The sequence below is a fragment of the Muscardinus avellanarius genome, assembly GCF_963383645.1.
Source record: "Muscardinus avellanarius genome assembly, chromosome: 9".
NCBI lineage: Eukaryota > Metazoa > Chordata > Mammalia > Rodentia > Gliridae > Muscardinus > Muscardinus avellanarius.
In genome coordinates, this window is record NC_137795.1 from 48806859 (window position 1) to 48831638 (window position 24780).

At 40.8% G+C, this 24780-nt stretch overlaps 1 protein-coding gene across 1 annotated transcript in view; it reads left to right on the plus strand.

The window, feature by feature from the left end:
* CCDC146 (coiled-coil domain containing 146) overlaps nucleotides 1–24452 on the plus strand; it is a gene marked incomplete at both ends in the record, with an annotated part of 131363 nt that extends 106911 nt beyond the window's left edge. Inside the window, 11 exons of the mRNA XM_080701051.1 lie at nucleotides 335–521; nucleotides 8785–8880; nucleotides 11178–11348; nucleotides 14724–14812; nucleotides 14899–15063; nucleotides 16185–16409; nucleotides 17910–18138; nucleotides 20677–20805; nucleotides 21312–21449; nucleotides 22746–22994; nucleotides 24249–24452. Coding sequence (XP_080557177.1) covers nucleotides 335–521; nucleotides 8785–8880; nucleotides 11178–11348; nucleotides 14724–14812; nucleotides 14899–15063; nucleotides 16185–16409; nucleotides 17910–18138; nucleotides 20677–20805; nucleotides 21312–21449; nucleotides 22746–22994; nucleotides 24249–24452 — 1882 coding nt within the window. The remainder of the gene's footprint in view (nucleotides 1–334; nucleotides 522–8784; nucleotides 8881–11177; nucleotides 11349–14723; nucleotides 14813–14898; nucleotides 15064–16184; nucleotides 16410–17909; nucleotides 18139–20676; nucleotides 20806–21311; nucleotides 21450–22745; nucleotides 22995–24248) is intronic.
* Between the last annotated feature and the right edge of the window lie 328 nt (nucleotides 24453–24780).

Consider the following 24780-nt stretch of genomic DNA (forward strand, 5'->3'; position numbering starts at 1 on the left):
TTGGCCTCACACATGCAGGCAAGTGCTCTGACACTGAGCAGTAGCCCCAGCCCCTACTTTCTACATTTAAGTAAAATTTCATGGAAACTAGGGCTTTTATATCCACCAAGTTGATATTACATTTGTTTGTTTTTGTAAAATGATAGCTCTAAATGATACCAACTCTCAAACCCAGTTGTTTTTGCCATTATTTATAAATTCATGATTTCAACATGAGAGTTGTTTCAGATGTGTTTACTGAGTGTATTGTCTTGCTAAGTTTTGAAAAACATCTAAGAATGGCTGATGACCAGTCCCTTTCATTATCCTTTTATTTATCCTTTTACTGGGGCAGAGGGATCTTAGATCTCAACATCCGAAACAGTGTCATTGACAAGCAGAATTACCATGACGAGCTTTCTCACAAGCAAAGAGAGAAAGAACGAGATTTTCGGAACCTAAAAAAGATGGAGCTACTCTTGAAAGTGTCCTCAGATGCGCTCACTCAAACCCAAGCCTTGCATCAAAGGCTTCTATTAGAGGTAGGTGCTGAGAGCCACTATGTATTTTATTTTCAGCCTGAGTGTTATCTTTTGAAGTAAAAAGAAGTAAAAATTGTTTTTTCAATCAGCACAGAAAGAAGAAAAGTAACAGGGACAGGTAACTTTCAAATGCATCAAACCTATTATCAAGTTTATTGTCTTATAATGTTCTTCCATTGCTTTTTCTAGCCCAAAACTAGAGAAATGTCTTCTTCGGATTAGACATTTGTCTGGCTAGGGAAGTTATTGGGTTCTCCTTTTCTGAAGAACTAGAGGGTTCTTGTTAGGGCAGAGCCCAGTGGATCACTATCTTTATAGTTAAGAGTCAAATTCCGCATGGCGTCATGGTAGACATGATGGTTTAGAACCAGATCAGAATGTGTAAATGTCAATCGTCAAGCCAGACACAGTGGTGTGAACCTGTAATACCAATACTTGGGAGGCTGAGACAGGAGGATTGTGGATTTGAGGCCAATTGCAGCAATTTAGCAAGACAGTTTCACAATAAGAAATTAAAACACTGGGAATGTAGATCAAAGGTAGAATGCTCCTGGGTTCAATCCTCAATTAAAAAAAAAGTGATACAAATGGGAAAGTATTGATACAAAAAATATATTCATTAAATATTACTTTCCTTTATGCATATGAGCTTTTTAAAAAGCTAAAGAAAAATTTGGGGTTAGGGTAAGATGCTGATATGGCTATTTTATTCCTCTGAAGCAGATTGTGTTATCAGGTCCTACTGATGAAACCCAGAAATGTCTCCCAGTGCCCACTCTCATTCTCTGAGTAACTGCAACTGCCTACCAGTGTTCTCTGGAGTCATCATCCTTCTGTGTCCAGTCTATCCTCCATTTTGATATTAAATTAATATTCATGGATGTGTCACTCATCTGATAGGCATTCAGTGAATCCTCATTTCACATAATCATAGAACGAAAAAATTGAGAGGAGTCCTTAAGATCTTAGTCCAATCAAGGCAAACAGGTTTCACTCCAAGTATCAGCTCCATTCATTTGGAGATAGCCCCCTAGGTGGCCCTATGTTGCAAAGGATTCTGAGGCCCAGCACTGGCTTGCCAGCTAGTAGCTCTGTGGTTGATTAGCAATGTCTGCCCCAGGCATGGAAGGAAAGATTGTCCATGTATTTGCTCTTCTCAAATTAAGTCCTCTTTCTAATCAAGAGCTATTTCATCAGCTGGTTCTTTTGTCCTCTCTCCATTCCCTGTGTAACATGTTTATCATACTGCTTCTTCAGTTTTCAGTTTTAGAACTGACCTTTGTATTTTTCAAAGATCCAGCTCTTGTTTAGACCCCCTGTTCATCATTACAAACAATTCTTGTTCATATGCCTGATATTTTCATGTTATAATATTGGTTAGTTCAGAATATGGTGTTTTCATTAGTAGAAATATGTAAAGCCAGTGCATACCTGAGCCATGTAATATACAGTTTCCCTTATAAAATTTTGCATTCTCAGGAGTTAATAAACATCTTTGTTCTTTCCTTTACCTATTTTTCTGTGTACTTATCATTAGTCCAACTTCAAATTTTTCTCCAATTGCATAAATTTCCTCTCAGTATGTTAAAACATTGTGGGGGGGGCATTTGGGGATTGAACTCAGGAACATTCTACCTCCAAGCTACACCCCCTGCCCTATTTTATTTTTATCTTGAAACGGGGTCTCCTTAAGCTAAGGAGAGTCTCACTATTTGCTGATGCTGTCTCAAACCTGCCATCCTCCTGACCCAGCCTCCCAAGTACTGGGATTACAGATGTGCACCACCACACCCAACTGTCTGTTCATTTAATCTTGAAATCATTTCTGAGCCTTGACAGTGAGCTCTAGCTGAAGATTAAGAGACCACAGCTATCGTAGAACGAGTTAAGTTTATCACACACTGCAGCAAGGGAGAAGACACACCTTGGGGAAGCTTAGAAGTCTCAGTAGAGGGTATGTGAATGCTCATAGTTAAGTTTGTGTGGTATCATTTGGGGAATGGTTTAAGGAAATGAGACTTTGCCCTGGATTTGGCTTTTACCAGGAAATGAGAGTCATCCTGCAGCCAAGGATCTCAATAATCTGAGCTAGAAAGAGAAAGACTAGATGAGGGATAGCTGTAATTGGTAGAGAAGCCTGCATGTGGGGATGCATGGCATTTTGTAGCTTGGACAGCATTCATGTTTTTATCTGTATTCAGAAACAGTTATGAAAGAGTCTTGTTTTTCTCTTGTTCCATCATAATCACAGACTGGTTTTGTCTGAAGTTGATGTTGTGTGAAATCATTTGCGTCCAACAGAATACCAAGGCCTAGTGAGAGCCAGGCCAGCTCCTGGGTACCAGGGCTGTGTTTCTCTTCCTCACACTCCTGACCTGTTGCAAGCTTTCTCCTATGCTTACTGCCCTGCCTCAGAGCCTCCTGCCACTGTCCTGAGGTGGCCCCTCACCTCTCTTCTGAGTTAGAGCCCACATTCCATGGATATCTTCTGTTCCTTTCTCCTCGTTCACCCCCTCTTTATGGGGGAATCATGCCTTCCAGTAGCTTCCTGAGAAAATGAGAATGGAAAGTAATTTGGGGGGGGGGGGTTACTGGAGATTGAACCCATGTACCTTCTACCTCCAAGCTATACCCCCAGCTGTTTTGTTTGTTTTGAAACAGGATCTTACTAGGTTGCCAAGAGTCTTACTTCATAGCTGAGGCTGTTCTGGAACCACTGATTCTCCTGCCTCAGCTCCCAAGTACTAGGATTACAGGCATGCAACACCATGCCCCACGGGAAAGTAGTTTTTAAAGATCTTTCATGTCAGAAAATGCATGACAGTATTTTCTCCTCATACTAGCTGCACAGCTAACTAGTCAATTGTTTAATTGGATATAGACTTTGAGGTCAGAAATAATTTTTCATCAGAATGAAGGCATTGATCGTCCCCAAGCTCCAGGAATTAATATTAAGAAAACATAGTATCTTATTGACTCTGAATCCTTTGCACAGATTCCCAAACTATTGGCTTACCACCACCCATTTAAAAATAATTATTCAGCACCCCCAGGTGCTTCCACAGCCCCTTTTTTCGTCCAATGCCCTCAAGGCTATTATAGCCCCCCTGGATCCTTCCAGAAGCTGGCATTGCAGACTTTGGGAACCCATGTTTTATTAAAAAAAAAAAAACACCTTATTTTCCCATTCCAGAAGCTTATAGGATCTTTTACTTGCCTGTGGAGTTTTTAAGTCTCACAGGATATTCCTGTATGTGGGTATTTTATTTGTATTCATTTTCCCGGGCCTTTCATGAGTTTGTTGTATGTGGAAACATCTTTGGGTTCTGAGACTTCATCCTAAACTTCTTTAATTTTGCTCACTTGTGTTTCTGCCTCACTCTAAGGAACATTTCCTTCCCGCTGTTCTACTCTATCATCTGCTGCTGTGATTTATATTTCCATAGGTCTTTTTGTTCTATCTTCCTTTTATGGTATCTCTATATTTGTGGTACTGGGGTTCCTGGAAACCCTTCTCTGGGCTACACTCCCAGACCTATTTTTCTTAATATTTTTATTTGGAGACAGGTCTCTTAAACAAGCGAGGGGCTTCGAACCTGCACAATCCTCCTGTCTCCGCCTCCCAAGCGCGGGGATTACAAGCGTACACCACCACGCCTGGCTAATATCTATATCTATCTATATATATATTTTTTATTTTTTTGGTGGTACTGGGATTCCTGGAAGCCCTTCTAACTCCGGGCTACACTCCCAGACCTATTTTTACATTTTTTATTTGGAAACAGGGTCTCCTAAGCCAGCGTGTGTGGCTGGCTTTGAACCTGCGCAATCCTCCTGTCTCTGCCTCCCAAGCGCGGGGATTACAAGCGAGCGCCACCAAGCCCAACATAATATCTATATTTTTAATTCAGATCTTATGAAGGTAGTGAGAGTTTTCAATTTTTTCCTAAATTAACTTTTTCTTTTTTTTCCTTTTCTTTTTTGTGGGTCTGGGGATGGAACCCAGGGGCATTCGACCTCCAATCTACACCCCCTGCCCTATGTTTTTTATTCTTTATTTTGAAACAGGATATCACTGAGTTGCAGAGGGCCTCACTAAGTAGCTGAGGCTGTCTGTGAACTACGATCCTCCAGTCTCAGCCTCCCAAATGCTGGGATTACAAACATGCACCACCACACCCAGCTCATGAACTTTATTGTCTTCAAATTGCTTTTTCCTGGATTTTGTTGCTTTTGTCTCTTTTTTCACTTTTCAGTGTTTTTATATACTTTTATTGGTACATTGCTATTATGTATCAAATTGAAGTTCAAAGTGATACAAATATCCATGCACACAGCCCTTGGTGTGATTCCTCTGTATCCACTCCACTCTCTCCTCCTCTCCTTGTGCAAATGAGGTAGATAGTGAATCTTCATTTATGGACATAACATTACTTGTACCGTCTTTTATCAAACCTCCTCTTTCCCCTCCCACCTACCTGCCCCGACCCCCTTCCACTAGCCCACTGATTTCTACTCATTCATCTGAAGTTTGTTTCCTATTTTCTCTCTAGCTTCCACATACAAGAGGAGACATATGAGCCTTGGCTTTCTGCAACCGGTCCACCTCACTTAGCATCATATGCTCTAGTTCCATCCATTTCTCTTCCTTTTAGCTGATTACATTCCACTGTGTTTATGCACTGTGTTTTTGTTATCCATTCATCTGTTGACATCGAGGTTGGTTCCAACATCTGGCTATTGTAAATTGTGATGCTATGAACATGGATGTCCATGTATCACTACAGTGTTCTGACCTCAGTTCTTTTGGAAATATTCTGAGGAGCGGTATGGCTGGGTCACATGGTGGTTCCATTTCAAGTCTTTAGAGGAACCTTCATACCGATCTCTAAAGTTGTTGTACTAATTTACAATCCCACCAAGAGTATATGAATTGCTGTTTCCCCATATTCTCACAAGCATTTATTTTGTTTGCATTTTTGTTGATTGCCAGTCTAGTTGGTATGAAATGGAATCTCATTGTTGTTTTGACTTGCATTTCCCTGGTGGCAAGTGGTATTGAATATCTTTATATAGTCAGCCATTTTTATTTCTTTGAGAAATGTCTATCCAGTTCAATTGCCTGTTTTTTGATGGGGTTATTTTTTGGTGTTTTCTTTATACATTCTAGATATTAGTCCTCTCTCTGAGGGTTAGCTGGCAAAGATTTTCTCCTCTTCTGTAGGCTCTCTCTTCAGATGCTTGATCGTTCCTTTGTTGTATATACCCTTTTAATCTGATGCCTCTTGTTAAAAATTTTCCTCCAATATATGATGATCTTTGCCTTTCTGCTTATATTTAAGCATGGAACACTGTATGTCTAACTGGAAGCTGGCTCCAGTGGTTATAGACTTATGGCTATAGAGAGAGATTTGGCTAGACACAAAATCTATAAGGAACAGCCATTGTATAAAGAGAATTTTACAGTGGAATATAAGTTTTATAAAAGTTACATTATGACACTACTAGCTACTGAGTTCACAAAATAGTGTCCATAGAATATAGACTTAAAAGAAATTAAAATGCATTTTAATTTTTCTATGAAAATAATTTTCTAAATGCATTTTAATTTTTAACTAAAATTGAAAACTCTCACTACCTTCATAAGATCTGAATTAAAAATATAGATATTAGCCAGGCGTGGTGGTGTACGCTTGTAATCCCCGCGCTTGGGAGGCGGAGACAGGAGGATTGTTCAGGTTTGGAGCCCCTCGCTTGTTTAAGAGACCTGTTTCCAAATAAAAATATTTTAAAAAATAGGTCTGGGCGTGTAGCCCAGAGGGAGGCACTCTGCAACTTAGTGAGACCCTGTTTCAAAATAAAGAATAAAAAATCAGACTGGGGGTATAGCTTGGAGATAGAATGCCACTAGGTTCAATCCCCAGGACCACAATAAATAAATAAATAAATAAATAAATAAATAAATAAATAAATAAATAAATAATACTCCTCTATTGGTTTTAAGAAAAATCGGTATTCCTGTTCTAGTAGTTTCAGTGAAGTACTTTCTCTTTGACCTTTTGACTTATAATCAGCCTGGCCACTGCCCACAGCTGGCAGAACTTGAAAACAGGAGTGAGTTGGGCGAGTCACTCCCACTGAGCACCTCATACTTGTCTGCAATCCAAAAGGGAAGGGATGAAAGGTGAGCATGCAGAGCTCCGGCCATTCTTCAGAACTTATTTTCCCCAGAGACAGTTGTTTGATTCTCAGTGGCATTTGACTGTACAAGAAGACTCTTCCAGAAACTCAAGGCACAAGCCTCATGGGTGTTTGGAATATTTTAGGAAAATATCAAAGTGTTGCACTTCATATAAGGTTTACTGATAGCAAACAGGATGTTTACAGCAACAGAATAATGCCTAATCTCTTAATTTTCATGAAGTTATGGGTGGAAAATCTTTTGGGAACTTTTAGTTGACATGGTAACTGGTAAGTGTGTTCTTAAAATGTTTTTGGTCAAACTTTATAAGATTTCCTGGCCCCAGGTAGAATTCATGCGCAGACTTGCTGCCCCTTGGAAACAGAGTGTGAGGAGCAACTGACTCCCAGTCCACCTGTTAGGAGGGAACAAAGAGGACCCAGCACGCTTGCTGCACCTTCACCCTGCTTTCCAGGAGGGGAGATCAAGCTCTTTCTTGCTGATTTTTTTACCTTTTCCATGAAGTCTTCCCTGATTACTTACAGCAACATTGACCTCTCCCTTTGCTGATCTACTACAGCGATTATCTGTCATTAAGACCATATGATTCTGTACTTTGTTATATGAGCTTCACGAGACCATATAACAAAGTCCAGTGCTTCCGGGCAGTGAGGTCAGGAGTGTGAAGCAGGATGTCATTGGGCACCCCCGGGTAGAAAAGGTACTGCAAACACAGGCTCAGGGATGATGGGGCCTCTGAAGCCACGCTCAAAGGATCCTGTAGGTGACCTTTAACTTATTTAAAAGCATGACATTCACCTCTTGGGATAATTCTTAGCCAGTATTCAACAGTGATGGCTAGAAGGGTGTGCTGTCATGGCAGAGAACAAACCACATCAGACTGACATCGTCTGCTTTTTATATAAAAGCCCAAACTCAAGCAGGCCATAAACACCCCAGCGAGACCCTTCCTGTAGCCTTGGATGGCACCCCTCCCCTCATCAGCAGCCACACACCTTTCCTTTCTTCCTCATAAAGAACTGGTTGAGATCGTTCCTAATAGGACAACAAAGACTGATCAATTGAGATGTTGCCCTCTCTCCAAAGTACGCTCATGCAGGACAGAAGTGCAAATCATGATAACAGAAATGTAATGGTGAAAATTTAAGCACTGACCAAAAAAACCCAAAACTTTCTGATTACGCATCAAACTACTAAGTGAAAGCAACAAATTATTCCCATTGTTACTAATACATAGCTCCTATCTTACTAATACATAGCTCCTATCTTTAACCAATGGATTTCATGTGAATGTACTCATATTTTATAATTATAATAATGATCACTTGACTAGCCATAGTATTTGCATGTTTGGTTTTTTTTTTTTTTTTTTTTTTGGTGGTGTTACTGGGGTTCCTGGAAGCCCGTCTACCTCCGGGCTACACTCCCAGACCTATTTTATATTTTTGAAACAGGGTCTCTTACGCCAGCATGGCTGGCTTCGAACCTGCGCGATCCTCCTGTCTCCGCCTCCCAAGTGTGGGGATTACAAGCGTGCGTCACCACGCACGGTGTTGCATGTTTTCAAAGTGCTGGAAAGATCACCGTCCAAAGGGCGGGGCGGGGCGGGGCAGTATCACGGGCACGGGTGCTGAAATTCGCTGCCTAGGTTTGCACCTGCCTTGCTGAGGAAAGTTGCTTAAAAGTGTTTGTGCCCCATTCTCAACTGTATAATTGGAGATGCTCTTACCTCATGGAATTATTGTAAGGATTCAATAAGATCATACATATGAGCCCTTAAAACCTTGCCAGGCACTTAGTCAAGCTTCCAAAATGTTAACTGTTATGAGTAAGACTTATTTCTAAGTAAATGATAAATATTTGCAGCCGGTGAATAATAGATGTTTGACAGGTCTTCATATTTTGGTTTGCTATGACTCTATAAACATATTCAGCATAATAAGCAATTCCTATAGATTGAGAATCATGACCTGCCTGCCTTCTTAAAAAGTATGTTACCTACATAGCATTGAAGCTATCTGCTTTTTTCTATTAGTTCTTGTTTTAAATTTTGACTTCCAGATTGACGCTATCCCTAAAGATGATTCTTTAGTGTCTGAAAGGAGGAGAGAGCTCCACAAGGAAGTTGAAGCAGCAAAAAGGAATTTGGCCCAACAGGTTACTATCTATCCTCTTTTAAGCTTCTATCTCAGATAGTAATGCAAAACTTGTGGTGGCGGATTGTACTTTTTGAAATGGTTTCGTATATTACCCAGGCCAACATCAAACTCATGATCCTCCTACCTCACCTTCCAAGTAGCTAGAATTGTAGGCATATGCCAGCATGCCTAGCTTATTGTTAACGGTGCCTCGTGAAACCTCATCAATAACAGTATGATCAAAGAGAGCATCACGATGCTTAATGGTGAGGATGTTTCAATGATTTTGAAATTTTTTTTTAATTTTTTATTGGTGCACTGTATTCATACATCATAGTGGGATACAAGCTTTTGTAGACATACATGCACACATCGCCCAGTCAGCCCCCACCCGATCCCCACCCCATTCTCTCCCCATCCCTCCCTCCCATGCTTGGCTTAGTGGTTGACATCTAGTATTATAGCAATTTATCCAAACTTAAAAATGATAATCTCACATAACAGTTTCATTTGTCTGATACCAAGCTTTTGATGACTTAAAGATGATAACATTTCAATATTTCTTTTTACTTTCTTTCTTACCAGAGAATATTTTTTTCTATTTTTTTTGGTGAAACTATGATATATTTATATATTTATTTTTCAGAAAAAAAATCTATCCTAATATGGAATATGGACTCTAGATACCCACAACGATCTTGAAAAAGAACAAAGCTAGAAGATATATATTTTCTGATTTCAAACCATATAAAGCTACAATAACTGAAACAGTGTAGTACTGTTCTAAAGGCAGATATATAAACCATTGGAGTTAAATACAAGCCTAGAGCTAAACTCTTCCCTATATTGTCAAGTTATTTTTGACAAGGTTTCCACGAACATTTGGTGGTGGAAATAATAATCTTTTAACTAAATACTGTTGAAAAATAATAATTACATGGAAAAGAATAAAATTGGACCCTTACCTAATCCCATATACAAGTATTAACTCAAAATAGATAAAAGACCTAAATATAAATCTTAAGACTATAAACTTTTAGGAGAAAATCTGGGTCATAAAACCTCACAACATTGAAATTGGCAGTGATTTCTTGGATATGATTTCAATGGCACAGGCAACAGAAGAGTATACAAACTCCCTAAAAAATAAAAAAAATATATTGTATATCCAAAGAAATTTTTTTCGCAGTGCTAGGGACCGACTGAAGGCCTCATGCTTGCTAAGCAAGTGTTCTACCACTAAGTTACATGGCCAGCCCTTCCTTGTCTCAAAATTCACTCCAATCTCACAATAAGTTTAAGAAAAAAGGATGTGTTTGAGCTGGCAAAACTTATACAAACCAACAAATTTTAAAATAGAAGGGCGTTGATTACAGTAAAAGTAGACAGCAAGCTGGGCATGGTGGTATACCACTGGACGTACCTCTGTAACCCTAGTCATTGGGAGGCTCACAGGAGGATTACAGGTTCGAGGCCAGCCTCAGCAACTTTGGTCCTATTTCACAATAAAAAAAATACAAAGGGCTAGAAGTGTATTCTAGAGGTAGAATGCCCCTGAGTTCACAAAAACAGTAGTTCCAGCATGATGGTGCACATCTATAATTCCAGCTACTCATTCTGAGGCAGAAAGATTCCAAATTTGAAGCCTGCCTGGGCAACTTAGGGAAACCTTGTCTCAAAATAAAATATAAAGAGGGCTGGGGATGTAGCTAAGAGGTAGAACACTTGCCTAACGTGCACATTACCCTAGGTTCAATGCCAAATACTACCACCCAAAATATAAATAAATAACAATGTTTTATTTCACCAATATCTAACTTAATTCAATTTTTGGCTATTGTTACTTCTGAAGAATTTTAAGACATGCTTTCATGACTCTTCTTACAGTTGCTTGAAAACAGTCTAAAAAAGAAAAAGTTCTATATTTACCAACTGGTTTGTACATTCTTTTTTTTTTTTTCTGTACTAAGGATTGAACCCAGGAGCAGTTTGATTCCAAGCTATACCCCCAGCATTATTTTTAATTATTTATTTTGAAATAGGGTCTCACTAAGTTGAGGGGGGCTTCACTAAGTAGCTGAGGCTGTCCATGAACCTTAATCTTCCTGTCTCAGCCTCCCAAGTTCTAGGACTACAAGTGTACACCGCCATACCTGGCTTGAACATCCTTTTATAAAATAAAATACTAGAATTAATGCATTAGAGTTACTTTCTGTTTTAATAAATCTACACAGGAAATAATAAGACTAGTATCTTGGGCTGCTTTTTGTGTTCTTTCAAACAAATAAGCTATAATTATGTTGTGGTTTTCAAAAGAAAATCTTATCAGAAGCAGAAGCAAAATTGGTGGAACAGCAACTTCATGAAGAAAACAAGCTTTTAAAGGAACAGGAAAACCTGCGAGATCTGTTATTCAACCTTGTCCGCATGACACAAATCAAAATTGATGAAAAGGAGCAGAAGTCCAAGGATTTCCTGAAAGCTCAGGTAACTGCACTTTTGGTAACCACATGTTAATTACAATAAGAGTTCTAAGGAGCCTTTTTTCAGTGGAATGTTCATTAGAAAGCTATAACTCTAAGTCTCCTTTATATGCTTAGCAACTATAAATTTTTCCTAAGTGAGACTCAGTCATGCACTGAAAAATTGATTCAGTTAGCAAAAGTCAGCAATCTGGAGGGGAAAAAAGAACAACTGCTTGTGCAGAAGATTGGCCAGATAGTCCTTGGTAAGAATAAGGTAGTAGCTCCAGTGGACAGGGCTGGCAGGCGCGTAGGCTACAGGTAGTTAGGGATTCACTAGCAGTGCGGGTCCCACTGTGATTTGTGTAGGAACAACTCAAGATCAGTAGCATTCCACAGCTCTCCCACCAACTTCACCAGCACGTTCCCTTCAAACCAATGCCAGGATAAACCTTCATCACTGATTTTCCTAGATTCTGCATAGTATCGAGAGATGGCCCAGTGCAACATCCCCAAATAAAACCCTCCTGCCATGCCAGCTAAAGCTCTGACATTAGAATCATTTATTCCTCATAAAGATTATCTTTAAGTTATGCCTGGCAGTTCACCGTTAAAAGTGAAACTGAGCTTGGCATGGTGATGCACATCTGTAATCCCAGTACTTGAGCAGTTGGGACAGGAGGGTTGCAGGCCTAAAACCAGCCTCAGCAACTTAGTGAGACCCTGTTTCAAAACAAAAAAGAAAAAAAATAGAAAAAGGGCTGGGAGTATAGCCCAGAGGTAGAATGCCTCTGGGTTCAATCTCCAGTGTCTCTGTCTGTCTGTGTCTGTCTGTCTGTGCGCGCGCGCGTCTCTCTCTCTCTCTCTCTCTCTCTCTCTCTCTCTCTCTCTCTCTCTCTCTCACACACACACACACACACACACACACACACACACACACACACACACACACAAGCACAGTGGTACACACTTGTAATCCCAGTACTTGGGAGGCTGAGACAGGAGGATTTCAGGTTTTTGTCAGTCTTAGCAGGACTCTCAGAAACTTAGTGGACCCTGTTTTAAAATGAGAAAGGATGGGGGTTATCAAGCTCAGAGGCAAAGTACTCCTGGGTTCAATTCCCAGAACAAGAAAAAATGACTATGACATATTACTAAAAATAGTGTGCTTTATCATCTGACCCAGGTGCTGGCTGTCTCCAAGGGCAGCCTTTATTCTCATTCTAAGTATTTGTATGGAGATGACAGTTTCTCTCATTCCCCAGAAAGAACTTATGTACAGCAGGGCTTTAATAAGCAAAGAGATTAAACAGATTTTGGAGAGAACAAAGTTTACATCGCATAACCTACAGCAAATTTTTTACATCAACCACTCAATTTTTATTTTTCTATTTTAACATTTGAGAAGCTAAAAAGTCCGGCATGGTTAGCACAGGGAATATGGGAGAAGGGATGTGAAATGGTGAAGCCAGAGAGCAGGAGAGGTGAGATGACAAGGTCACTGGGTCCCTGATGAACAGTGTGGATTCCATCCCTGAAGCAGCTCAGCAGAGTCCCTGGGGTGGGGAGTGGGGGTGTGGGGGTTGGCAGAGTAGAAGGGAAAGACAGAGTGGTTAGGCAGGAGTGGAAGACAGCAGCCAGGGAGAAGAGGACAGTGGAGGGTAGAAGGAGTGATGAGAGAGGCCGTCTCTACTGAAGTCTGGGATGGGAACCAGACATTCAAATCCACCTGCTATTGGCTGGAAAGAGATGAATGTTTCCTAGTTAAACACTCCTTTTTCTTTTTCTTTTGTGGGGGCAGTACTTGGGATTGAACCCAGGGACATTCTACCTCCAAGCTACACCCCAAGCCCTATCTTTTTATTCTTTATTTTGAAACAGGATCTAAGTTGCAGAGGGCCTAAGTAGCTGAGGCTGTCTGCGAACCGCAATCCTCCCATCTCAGCCTCCCAAGTACTGGGATTACACGCGTGGGCCACCTTTTTTAGGGAAATTTTAGGAATGCTAGAGGTATAAGAAAAACTGATGTGTTTTATGAATGAATTAGACAAGTTCTGATTAATCTCCAAATGATATATATGTTATTTATATGTGATTGTATAACCCAAACCTCATCCTTAAGTGAGCTAATTCATGTTAAAGCATAAGACAATTCTACCTTTTGAGATTTTGAAATTGATGAAGCAGAAATACTATTTATTCCTTTAGGATTCTGAGCATGAGGAATTACTCTGCTAAGCATTAGTTCTGATTAGTTCATGTCCATAAGAAGGTGTTAAATCTTATTTTCCTTTCATACCACATCTACATTACTTAAAAAAAAGACAAAAGGGGAAAAATCAATGTTGCTTTCACCCCCCAACACAACGTGGATGACACTGCCTGTTTACACCTGTTTTATTCTTTACACATTCAGCTTCCTCTTGACTCCTGTCCTCACTGTGAAGAATATAATCAAATTACTTCACATCTGTCTTGTTTCTGACAGTTTCTTCCAAATTATGCATGCCAAACAGCAGTGCTGGAGAGAGCTGACAGACTCTTCCTTCTGCTGCCCACCAGCGCCAGTTCATCTTGGAATATGCTTCTTATCCTAGATGAAGGACCCAATGTCTTTCAATTCGGACAGAATCACTGATATACTTAGCACTTGGTATCTTTTTAGGATTTCAGAGGTATAGCCACTTTCTTTTTGAAATTTTTGTGCATAATCTGTGATGGTCTCTGCACAGTGCTTTATTGTGGAGGAAAACACACCCATCTGCCCAAAGAAGGGAAAGCACTTTAAAAATAATTGCTCAGATCCAGGTATGGTGGTGGCACACACTTGTAATCCCAGTACACGGGAGGCTGAGAGAATCCCAGGTTTGTGGCCAGCCTCAGGAACCTTGTGTGTCTACAACTTAGTGAAATAATAAGTCAGGCTGGGGGTGTAGCTTGGAGGTAGAATGATCTTTAGTTCAATCCTCAGTACCACACACACACACACACATCACTGCTCAGTCTCTTACAAAGTCTCTTCACAGAGGGGTTCATCATATTTTTTTCAAAGCCTCACTTAAATCTTCTCTCATCTCTCTTCCATAAACTCTATACTTAACCAGTCCAACTGTACCATCCACAATCCCTCTTCTCTCAATATTCTAACTTTTCCTCAAACTCAACCTATGCAGATTTTTTTCTCTTCCCTCATTATTTCTTTTCCTTAAGTAGCCCCTTGTCCTAGCCAATGTGACATCAGTCCAGGCAGTTTTCAGATGTGCCCCCTGCACCCCGATGGCCACAGACCAGCAGACCACAGTAGGTCAGTCTGTAATGGATGGGAATGAACCAGAGTCCAGCTAGAGTTCATATGCTGTGGTTTCTGTTTATTTCATATGTAATGTAATTTACTTCGCAGAAAAAATATAGCAACATTGTTAAGGAAATCAAAGCAAAGGATCTTGAAATCAGGATCTACAGGAAGAAAAAACGTGAAATTCACCGGAGGTAAAATAATTGAATGATTTAATATCTAGGTGGGGAAAACTGACTTTTGGTTTACATGGTTCAGACAATACTTTGTATTTTCACAGACTTATAGAGTTTGCTAAATTGTATGACACAATTCGAAATGAAAGAAACAAGTTTGTTAACCTGCTTCACAAAGCTCACCAGAAAGTAAATGAAATAAGAGAAAGGCATAAAATGTCATTAAATGAACTGGAGATTTTAAGAAATAGTGCAGTTTCTCAAGAGAGGTAAGAGTTATAATTGTTTTTTCAAAGCCTTATCTTCTGTTTCATTCAAACTCTAAAATAAAGGAATCATAAAAGAGAAAATAATAGTCTTGTAGAGAGCTGGAAAAGACCCTTTTCAGACACTTCATTTCCTAGATAACCTAAGCATGTGAACACAGTTGTTTATGCTTCTGTTTGGAAGCCACATTTTTTCAATGAATGAAAAGCTATCACATATAACTGTTTGTTATGATGATTTTATAATGTTCATTTGCCCAATTAGAAAACACAAATTTTGCATTTATTAGAAAACAACCAAATTGTTAATTAGCCCGCATCTCCTGGTTGTAGATTTTAAAGCATCTAACGTGCCCATGGAAACAGCACTACAGCGTGGTTTAAGTGATGTGGTTTTCTAGAACCGGACCCCAGCCCTGCCATTACTAGCTGTGTGGCCATGGACAAGATACTTGGGCTCATTTCCCTTCTCCATAAAATACATATTTCATAAGACTTAATTAAATGAGCTCATCTATATATTAACAATCAGAAGGGTATTTGTCAAGTAGTAATTTATTAATTTGTCTGCTAGTCCCTGAGTTTATACAAGCAGGACTTTTTCTGTTATGAAACCATTACTGCCCAGTTTCTTTTAATAAAGATAATAGAAAAGGGTCTCATTTGGAAAGGAGGTGTAATATAAGATATATAAAGGTATAATTCTCCAACCAGGCTCTCATCTAAGCGGACATTAAATTGACAGAGGTTGCAATTTCCTTCAGCATGAGTTAGGCCCTGCACTGATCAGGCATCAGCTCAGGTCCAAAGACGCTATCAATGGAGCCACCTCTGTCCTCGGGAGAGCAGTCACCCAAGACAACAGAGCAAGAAGGACTGACTAGTATCTGGCTCTGACAAAAGGGAGGCACAAAGAAAAGTGTCCTGTTCTGGGTGGATGGAGAAGCTGAGACCTGGGAAGACCACAAAAGAGATGGGACTCTGAATGTCATTATTAGAGCTACCACTGTCCTTTCAAGAGACACACTAAAGCAAGAGTAGACTTTGAGCTGCTTGCATTTCCAAAGGCTTCGATGTTTTTAAAGAAAATCATAATCTTGCCCACTGTCCCATTGTTTTTTAAGAAAGCTGCAAAATTGTATGCTAAAGCATGCCAACAATGTCACCATCAGAGAGAGCATGCAAAACGACGTGTGCAAAATCGTAGCAAAACTTCAGGAAATGAAGGAGAAGAAAGAAGCCCAGTTAAACAGCATGGACAGACTGGCCAATATGATCACCATGATAGAAGAGGAGATGGTGCAGCTTCGCAAGAAGTACGAGAAGGCTGTGCAGCGGCGAAACGAAAGGTGAGAACCAGGAACAGGAACAGACCTAGACCTGTTTCCCCTTTTCCTACCTAGAGTTGATGTGAGTAGTAAGGGACAGTGACATTCAGGTTTCATTAGCCTCTGGAAGGAAGGGAGCGATGTGTTTTGCCTGAAAATAAGAACTGGTATCCTTCTAAAAGAAAGAGGGAGGGCTCAGAAAGTCACTCACTTGAAGATCACAGTCCTCTCTCAGGCCCCATTCAGGATGTCCCTGAGAACATCAAGTTCTTTCCACACAGCCGGCATCGGTATGTCTTCAGAACTTGTGTTCATTGTGGTAGAAGTTCGTTCTTAACTCTATTTATCAAGCCAGTCTCCTAGTTCATGTTCTCGACAAGTTAGAAAGGCCTTGAGGGGTAGCATTACTTCTTCTAGGCTGCAAGTATGCCCATACTCAATTTAATATTTTAGAACTTTTCCCCAAGATGCTTCTGCTTTGAGAAACTGGAGTATGAGATTGCAGAACCCTGCGGTGATGGCATCTGGCATCAGACTTTTTACGTTAAATTCTGTGTATGCCTGGTATACCAAGGCAGTGAAGTGCTAGACCCTGAGAAAACAAAAGGTGATAAAATTTTGCTCCTGGCTTCTGGAGTCATGAGAACCTGATCATGGGAAGAGTCTTTGACAGGGAAACAAAACAAAACATCCTGAGGTGCAATTAGGCAGATTAAACTACATGTCTACCTGGCTGGAGGGAGGAGAGGCATGGAACCAGTTCAAAGTGGAACTCCAGGTGATGGGTGCAGGCGTGGGGGAGGCCTCCAGGCTCCTCGAGGAGCAGCTCTTTTTCAAAGGGCTGATAGGTGTTTTCTCTGAAGAGGGAAACACTCCATTTTGGGTCCTGACACAATCCAAAGCACTTGGGCCAATAGTGTGCTCCCAGGCCAGAGCTTCTGGAGTTAGAAAATTCTTTCTTTCTTTCCCATAGTCACCTCTCTAGGAGAGGTCGCCTACCCCAACCTGCCAGCACGATTGCAAAGGGCAGGTTTTTGCCTGTTTATGGGGAAATTAGCATAAAAATACTCAACTTAGAAAAATAATGAGGCTGGCAACTTATATAGAGCAGAGTTGTTCCAGAAACATTCCCCGGCCTCCCCCACTCCCCACCCTGTGCCTGTGGGCTCCTGGCCAGGCACTGGTTGGCAAGTCTGTGGTCTGAAGAGAATCAGGCTATGGGATCACTTTGTACACACACTAGTAATGGCATCCTTTCCCACCTTAGAAAAACCACTGGGACCTACAGAGACACTGGCCGGGCACATGACTGGCATCAAAGTAGAGATGCTAACTCTACCTCCTGTCCCCAGAAAGATACAATATATAATTTAACTAAAAAAATATTGGTAAATATCTCTTGTCTTCTGGAATTACCATGTTGGTATATATTTATACCCAAAGCCAGAGGCAACCATAGTGACTTAAAGTAAAACCGTGGCTCAATACCCACTTCATCCCTTCCTCTGAATTTGACCACAGTGGCGTTCAGCTGATAGAGCGGGAAGAAGAAGTGTGTATTTTTTATGAAAAAATAAATATCCAAGAGAAGATGAAACTGAATGGGGAAGTTGAAATACACATCCTGGAAGAAAAGATCCGATTTCTAAAACTGAAGATTGCCGAGAAGCAAAGGCAAATTCTTGTGACGCAGAAATTTTTGCCAGCTAAGAGGGCCCTGGACGCTGACCTCGCCGTGCTCCAGATTCAGGTAGGGAGAGGTCATGGGCCACTTTCTTGAGTCATTTGAGTTTTGTCTTTTCCCTTTGTTAGTCTACGGATCATACAAATTCTTTCATGTACACCAAGCCATGCTATTCCTGGTACCCATGAGAACCATGAGTGGCACCTTGTTTTGTTTGTTTGTTTTTTGTTTTTGCAGTTCTGGGGATGGAACCCAGGGAAATTCTACCTCTGAGCTACACCCCCAGCCCTATTTTTTTATTCTTTGTTTTGAAACAGGGCCTCACTAAGTAGCTGAGGCTGTCTGCGAACCGCAATCCTCCTGTCTCAGCCTCCCAAATGCTGGGATTTCAAGCGTGAGCCACCAAGCCCGGCTAGAATGGCACCTTGTTTGAAATGGTATTTGAGCACTGCTCCAGGGGAAAATCTGTGCTCCAGGAGTCCAAGCTACAGACTGTCTTTTTCTCACAAAGCATTTTCTGCCCTTCTTGGAATTTATACCCGGGACTTCTCTGTAGCTCAGCTTCAGAGATCTAGGCTCGCACTACCCTAGCATAATCACATTGTTCTGCTTGCTAGGAAGAACATGGGGACCATCTTGCTTTTTTTTTTTTTTTTTGGTACTTTTGTGCTCTGGAGCAAGAGATTTACCAGGAGATTGTTGGTTTTTACTTCTCAATCACAGCTCAGTGTGATGACATATACCTGTAATCCCAGTACTTGGGAGGTTAAGACAAGAGGATTGCATGTTTGAGGCCAGCCTCAGCAACTTAGTGGGATCCTGTATCAAAATAAAATAGGGGTGGGGATATAGCTCAGTGATAGAATGCTCCTGGGTTCAATCCCCAATACCAAAAAATAAAAATTTATAATCACATATAACAAGAATCCTTACTAACTTATGTAAGTCTCCTTTAATAACTTAGCCTCTGACACTCCATTTTAAAAGCGAAATAAAGCCCCAAAATTCAAACAAACAATAACCCAAAGCAAAACGTGAATATAAGGCCCCTTTATTCACATGTAGCAAATCATTCTTAATGAAAACAGAAGAAAAGTATTCAATTTGCATTTTAAACTTTTCCCCATTGATTCTATGTAGCAGGAACAAATTTTGACCTATGTTTTCTGAAAGGGCAGGTTTGCTTTTTTTTTTTTCTGGTTACAAAATTAAGACAGGTCCAGTTAAAAACAATTTTTTAAAAATAAGATTGTTTTAATTCTATTTTATATATTAATGTCATGGTTAATCCTAAACTTAAGAATAGGTGGACAGAAGTTTAGCATTAGTCTTCAAACCACAACTACTCAGCTCATCCTATGTGCGCTGGGAGGACACAATGTGACATTTCTAGCTTCAGACAAGCCATGTCTGTGCTCTGTCCTCTGGGCAGGATTCTTGTCATGTCCTGTTATTTGTTACAGCTGTAGTAGGCTTTTAAAAAAAATCTTCCCTTTTGCATCATTTTCAAAATTCTGTTAGGGTTTGCTCCTCCCACCCCCAAGTTGTTTGAAACAGTTTTTGTCAAATAGACTGATCCAAGAATTATCATGAGTCATATCCTCCTAGTTCCTGTACTAATCGCTATATTTCAGGGATCTTAGAATTTCACAAACTATTTTAGGATGCCAGAAATTTTCTTTTTATAGAGAAAATGAACAGTTTTTCCGCAAATGATAATGGAGAAATAAAGACACCATGTTTTTGTGTCTTTGGTTTCCCAATTAAGTAAAGGGAACATTACTTAATTAGTAATGTTAGTAATAATGTTAGTCACCACTAAAAATTCTTTTTATAAGGAGGAGGAACAACAATTAAAAGTTCTGCCTGTCACTCTCATGGGCATGTTGTAGTATTTTAAGTATATTGTTTCATTACTGGATCAAGTTCTTGGGATTGAGCCTTATCTTCCCATGTGACAAGTGAGGACACTCAGATGAGAAGTGCCTTATCACACAATTATTCAGTAGGGAGGATGAAATCAATGCCTCTTGACTGTCAGCCTATTCCAACATCTCTCCTAATAAAGCAAAAACTAAGTGTAGCCACCATTCCTATTTAGAAGTAGCCATATGTCTACCTCCAAGTCTAAAGGATTCAGCAAATGTAATCACTATATTTAAGGGTCTAACAAATATACAGATGGTGAGACTTCCTCACAGAATGTATGCTGGGTTGACCCAGTAATTAATCTTTTTTTTGGCAGGGGGCTACCCATTAAGCCTGTCACCAGCAAAAGGTTTTAAAGTGGAGTCCAGGATATTGTATACTAGCTACCCTGGTACCTGGACTGCCCTGAATCCACACAGGATCCATGAAACTAACACAAAATGGGAAGCAATTAAAGGGCTGCTTGTGAACTCAGCTTCCTAGGCACCAACCTCGCCATCTCCTGAGTGAGCAGAAACATGGCTTACGGGTCACAGCTGATGGGTGTTAAGCAGAGTTCTCCTCCCCCTCCCTTGGGTCAGTCCTACTGAAGGACTCCTGAGACCCTGGTTATACAATTTTAAGATTTAGTCAGAGGAAGAGTTCATTTTAAAGCTAATGTTTCTTTTTAAATAGTTTTCACAGTGTACAGACCGAATAAGAGACCTGCAGAAGCAGTTTATAGATTCTGAGAATAAGAACAGAATTCGCCTCCTTCCAGGGAAGGATCTGACGGAAAAAGAAATGATCAAAAAATTAGATGAGGTAAATCTTTTTGCCCAACACTGCATCTCCTCACCGTGTTGATACAGTTTCAGATACTTATGATCCTGTTTCCTTTTAGGCTGATAGACCTTATTATTCTAGCTGTAATAGAGCCCTTTTATCATAATCTAGTGAGCTTGATTTAGACACCAAAAGAAGTCAAAACGAGTAGTTTCAAGATTGCAAAGGCACCTCTCTCATGGCCAGAAAGAGGGAGTTTGGCTTCTTGAATGGATGGGTGGGTTTGTCTCCCTGATGGAAACATAGCAGCATAGACACAAGGAGCTGGGGAGGGGGGCCATAGTCTACCATGGGGGAAGAAACCCCAGAGCAATCTGGAGGGTTTGGGGAGGTCTTGACCCATCTCCAAATACTTTCCAGAGGTATTTCAGCTACTAAAAAAGCAATAGGTCTCCTTCACAGGGCTGTGGTCAGATAGTGCTCTAAGAAATATTGTATGTTACAGGACTTTGTTTTCTTTCCATTGAAATTGTTTTCAACTGTAGCTGGAACTGCAGCTAGCCAAGAAGGAAGAGAAGTTACTAGAGAAGGACTTCATCTACGAACAGGTCTCCCGGCTCACAGACAGGCTCTGCAGCAAAACTCAGGCCTGCAAACAGGACACTCTTCTCTTAGCCAAAAAGGTCTGCTTCTTTCTTCTGCCCCTACTTCTCCACTAGCTTTCATTTTCCAGACTACGGGGTTTTCTGAGAGAAGCACAGGAGAGATTAGGCTTTAGAACTTGAAAAACATAAAAAGACAAGTGACTTAGAGACTTGTTCCAAACTAGTTTCAGTCTTGGTCCCTGAATGAACTGATGTTAGAAAACCTAAACCTTTCATTAACAGTATGTAAGTTTCATTTAGCAGGGTGACTATTGTTATATTTGTATGGCATGCACAAACTTCCTAGCCCTTGAGCAGAAGGCCTTATTTACCCAATGGTCTGAGTAGGGAGACTCCAATTCAGAACTCAGCCAGAGCCCCCAGATCTTTCACTGAAGATCACTAAGGAGAACAGCAGGCATGCAACCTGGAGGCTCATGACACTGGTGAGAAAAAGCAGGGACTATGGAGCTCCCTAGCTTCATAAGCTTAAGATACTGGGGCTGGAGATCCAAAGCTGCTGGAGGTAGGACTGTTAGAAGCTACACCCAAAGAAAAAGCCCTGAGCAATGAGAGGAGCGGCTGCTCTCCTGGCCTCCGTGGTCCCTCGTAGCTTCTCGCCAGCACAGGGCCTTCAGCTACTGCACACTGGCTGTATGCTACTCTCATGGCAAGTGTGAGGGAGGGGCACACGGTCCACACCATACGAAACCCACACTGTCTAATGGAGACAGAAGAAAATAACCTCAGACTGCGCACTACAGCAGGCAGCAACAGTTCCTCATTTCTCCAGTGCCTCGCATGTAATAGATGCTGGAAATCTGAATCTTGCCTGCCTTCCTTCTGCAAAGTGAATTTCCCTTTCTTGGGGGGAAGTCATTTTTCACTGAGGGCTGATCTGTCAAAGCGATGTCTCTCTGGAAGGCATCTGTAATGCCACAGAAAAGCAAAGGCCAGAACTTTGCCATGGCCACGAAAGCTCCGCTGGGTGAGGTACAAACTCATAACATGACAGAATCAGGCCAGAACTGGAGCATTAAGAGCACTTTCCCTTCTCCTCAACTCTTAAAATAGCCACTAAGCTAGTCCTCTCGATGCCATTCACCTTGAAATAAAATAAATGCATAAACATGTTTTCTTCTCTTACTTACACAACCAGGGTGTTAGGCTAAAGCCCCAAGATCTCTTTCAGTTCTTATTTTCTATAAATTCCCAGTTACACCCTTCTTCCTTCAAGCCGCCCACTGTTAAGAATAGCAAGCCATCTGCCGCTTTCTTCAAGTCATCGAGGGACATACATATGCACTGACTAAGCCTCTGGTGCTTCAATTCTAGATGAATGGCTACCAGAAAAGGATCAAAGATGCTACCGAGAAGATGATGGCTCTTGTTGCTGAGCTGTCTATAAAACAAGCCCTGACCATTGAGCTCCAGAAGGAAGTCAGGGAGAAAGAAGAATTCATCTTGTCTTGCAATGCTAGGATAGAAAAGGGCCTGCCACTCAATAAAGACATTGAGAAAGAATGGATGAAGGTACTTCGAGATGAAGAAATGTATGAGTTGGCCATAATTGAAAAGTCTCGGGTAAGCTGTGGCTTCCATGATACATTTGTGAAATGCACCAGGAAAGGGTGGTTTTCAGGAGGGCATGGGGGCTCAACTCCCCCACTGTATAGGTTGACTAGCCTTTATCCAAATTCTTGGGACTAGAAGTATTTTGGATTTTCTCAGATTTGGGGATATTTCCATATACATAATGTACTATCCTGGGGAAGGGGACCCAAGTCCAAAGACAAAATTCATTTGTGTTTCATATATACCTTATACACATAGCCTGTAGGTAATTCTATATAATATTTTTGGCGTACCTGCATTTTTACTGCAACCATCATGTGGTGCCAGGTGTAGAATTTTCCACATATTCCATCCTATGCCAAGTCTGTAGCAATATTATGACTGCCACATCCTTTTGCAGACATAACCCCTAGTATGCACCACAGGACTCCATGCCTCCTTCCACATCTGACCCAAGTCCCAGTCTACCATGAATCCACCTGGAAATTTGACACCCAGCTCTTTTGTCCACCACCATAACTTTTCAGTAGTGTAAGGCTGGAATTAGGCATCTCTTTCCAAAGAGACTACATACTGGGGTTATAACTCAGACTTTCAAGGGTGCTATCCCTAAAAGTACCACTATTTACTGTATTAACCAAGAAAAATGCACATTCCAAACATAAACTAGGAGTACTGAGCACAGGGACCAATTTGTAATATTCTCACCATCTATAACTATTACTTTTGGGGGCAAATTTTACCTAGGGTGTCCTGCTGTCGTTTACCTGTCTCCATCATGTAGACTCAATTTTAGCATCTTAAGAGATTGCTCTATCTTCCAGAAGCACAGGCAGAATCTTGAAGACCTTGAGGCTCAAGGCAAACTGTTGACCATTTTTCCCTTCTCATTCCACTTCTTGTCTCTTCCATTGTTAACATTTGCCCATCAGTGACTTACCAAAGGAAATATAGTCTTGCCTTTGTCAAAAACCTGAAAATAATTATATCTTAATGGCAGATATTTAGGTTGGAATACAGCGCATTTAGACTCCACAGAATGGCTTTTGATAAACCCTAAACCCCAGTATCATGATGCTTGAGCAGTACAGTCCATTCGAATGAAATGCAACATGGGGGGGGGGGTTCTCTTGCTTTCCTGGTTTTTTTTTTTTGGGGGGGGGAATATCAGGCTGCTCAGACTCAGTGGTGTCTTTTGGGCCCTAAGGAAGAAGTAACTTCAGAGTTTTCAGGAAACTGAAAGGAAAAAATTATTCTTTGCAGGAGTTTGCAGACACAGATAATCGCCAGCTGCCCAATGGTGTTTACACGACCGCAGAGCAGCGTCCAAATGCCTACATTCCTGAGGCAGATGCCACTCTTCCTTTGCCAAAGCCATATGGTGCTTTGGCTCCTTTTAAGCCCAGTGAGCCTGGAGCCAATATGAGGCATATAAGAAAGCCTGTTATAAAGCCAATTGAAATATGAATACGTGAACCAATCCAGGCTTCTCAAAGAGGCCTTCCACCAGGCTTCTTTATACCTACAGCTGGATCACGTGAGCATAATCATCCCAACATTACCGATCGACGAGGTATTCATATTCAACAGAGCACAACATGCTTTTCTCTTACAATAACTACTACATTTTATATTTAATAGAATATAGAATTGTCCTACAACTTAAAGCATATATATATGAATTGCTCATGTATTTTTCACCCCATGACTATTTCAGAAATATGTAGTAGACAAGGTGCTATAAAAATGCACAATAAAGTAACTTTTCAATGAAATACAGAAATGAGCGAGTGAT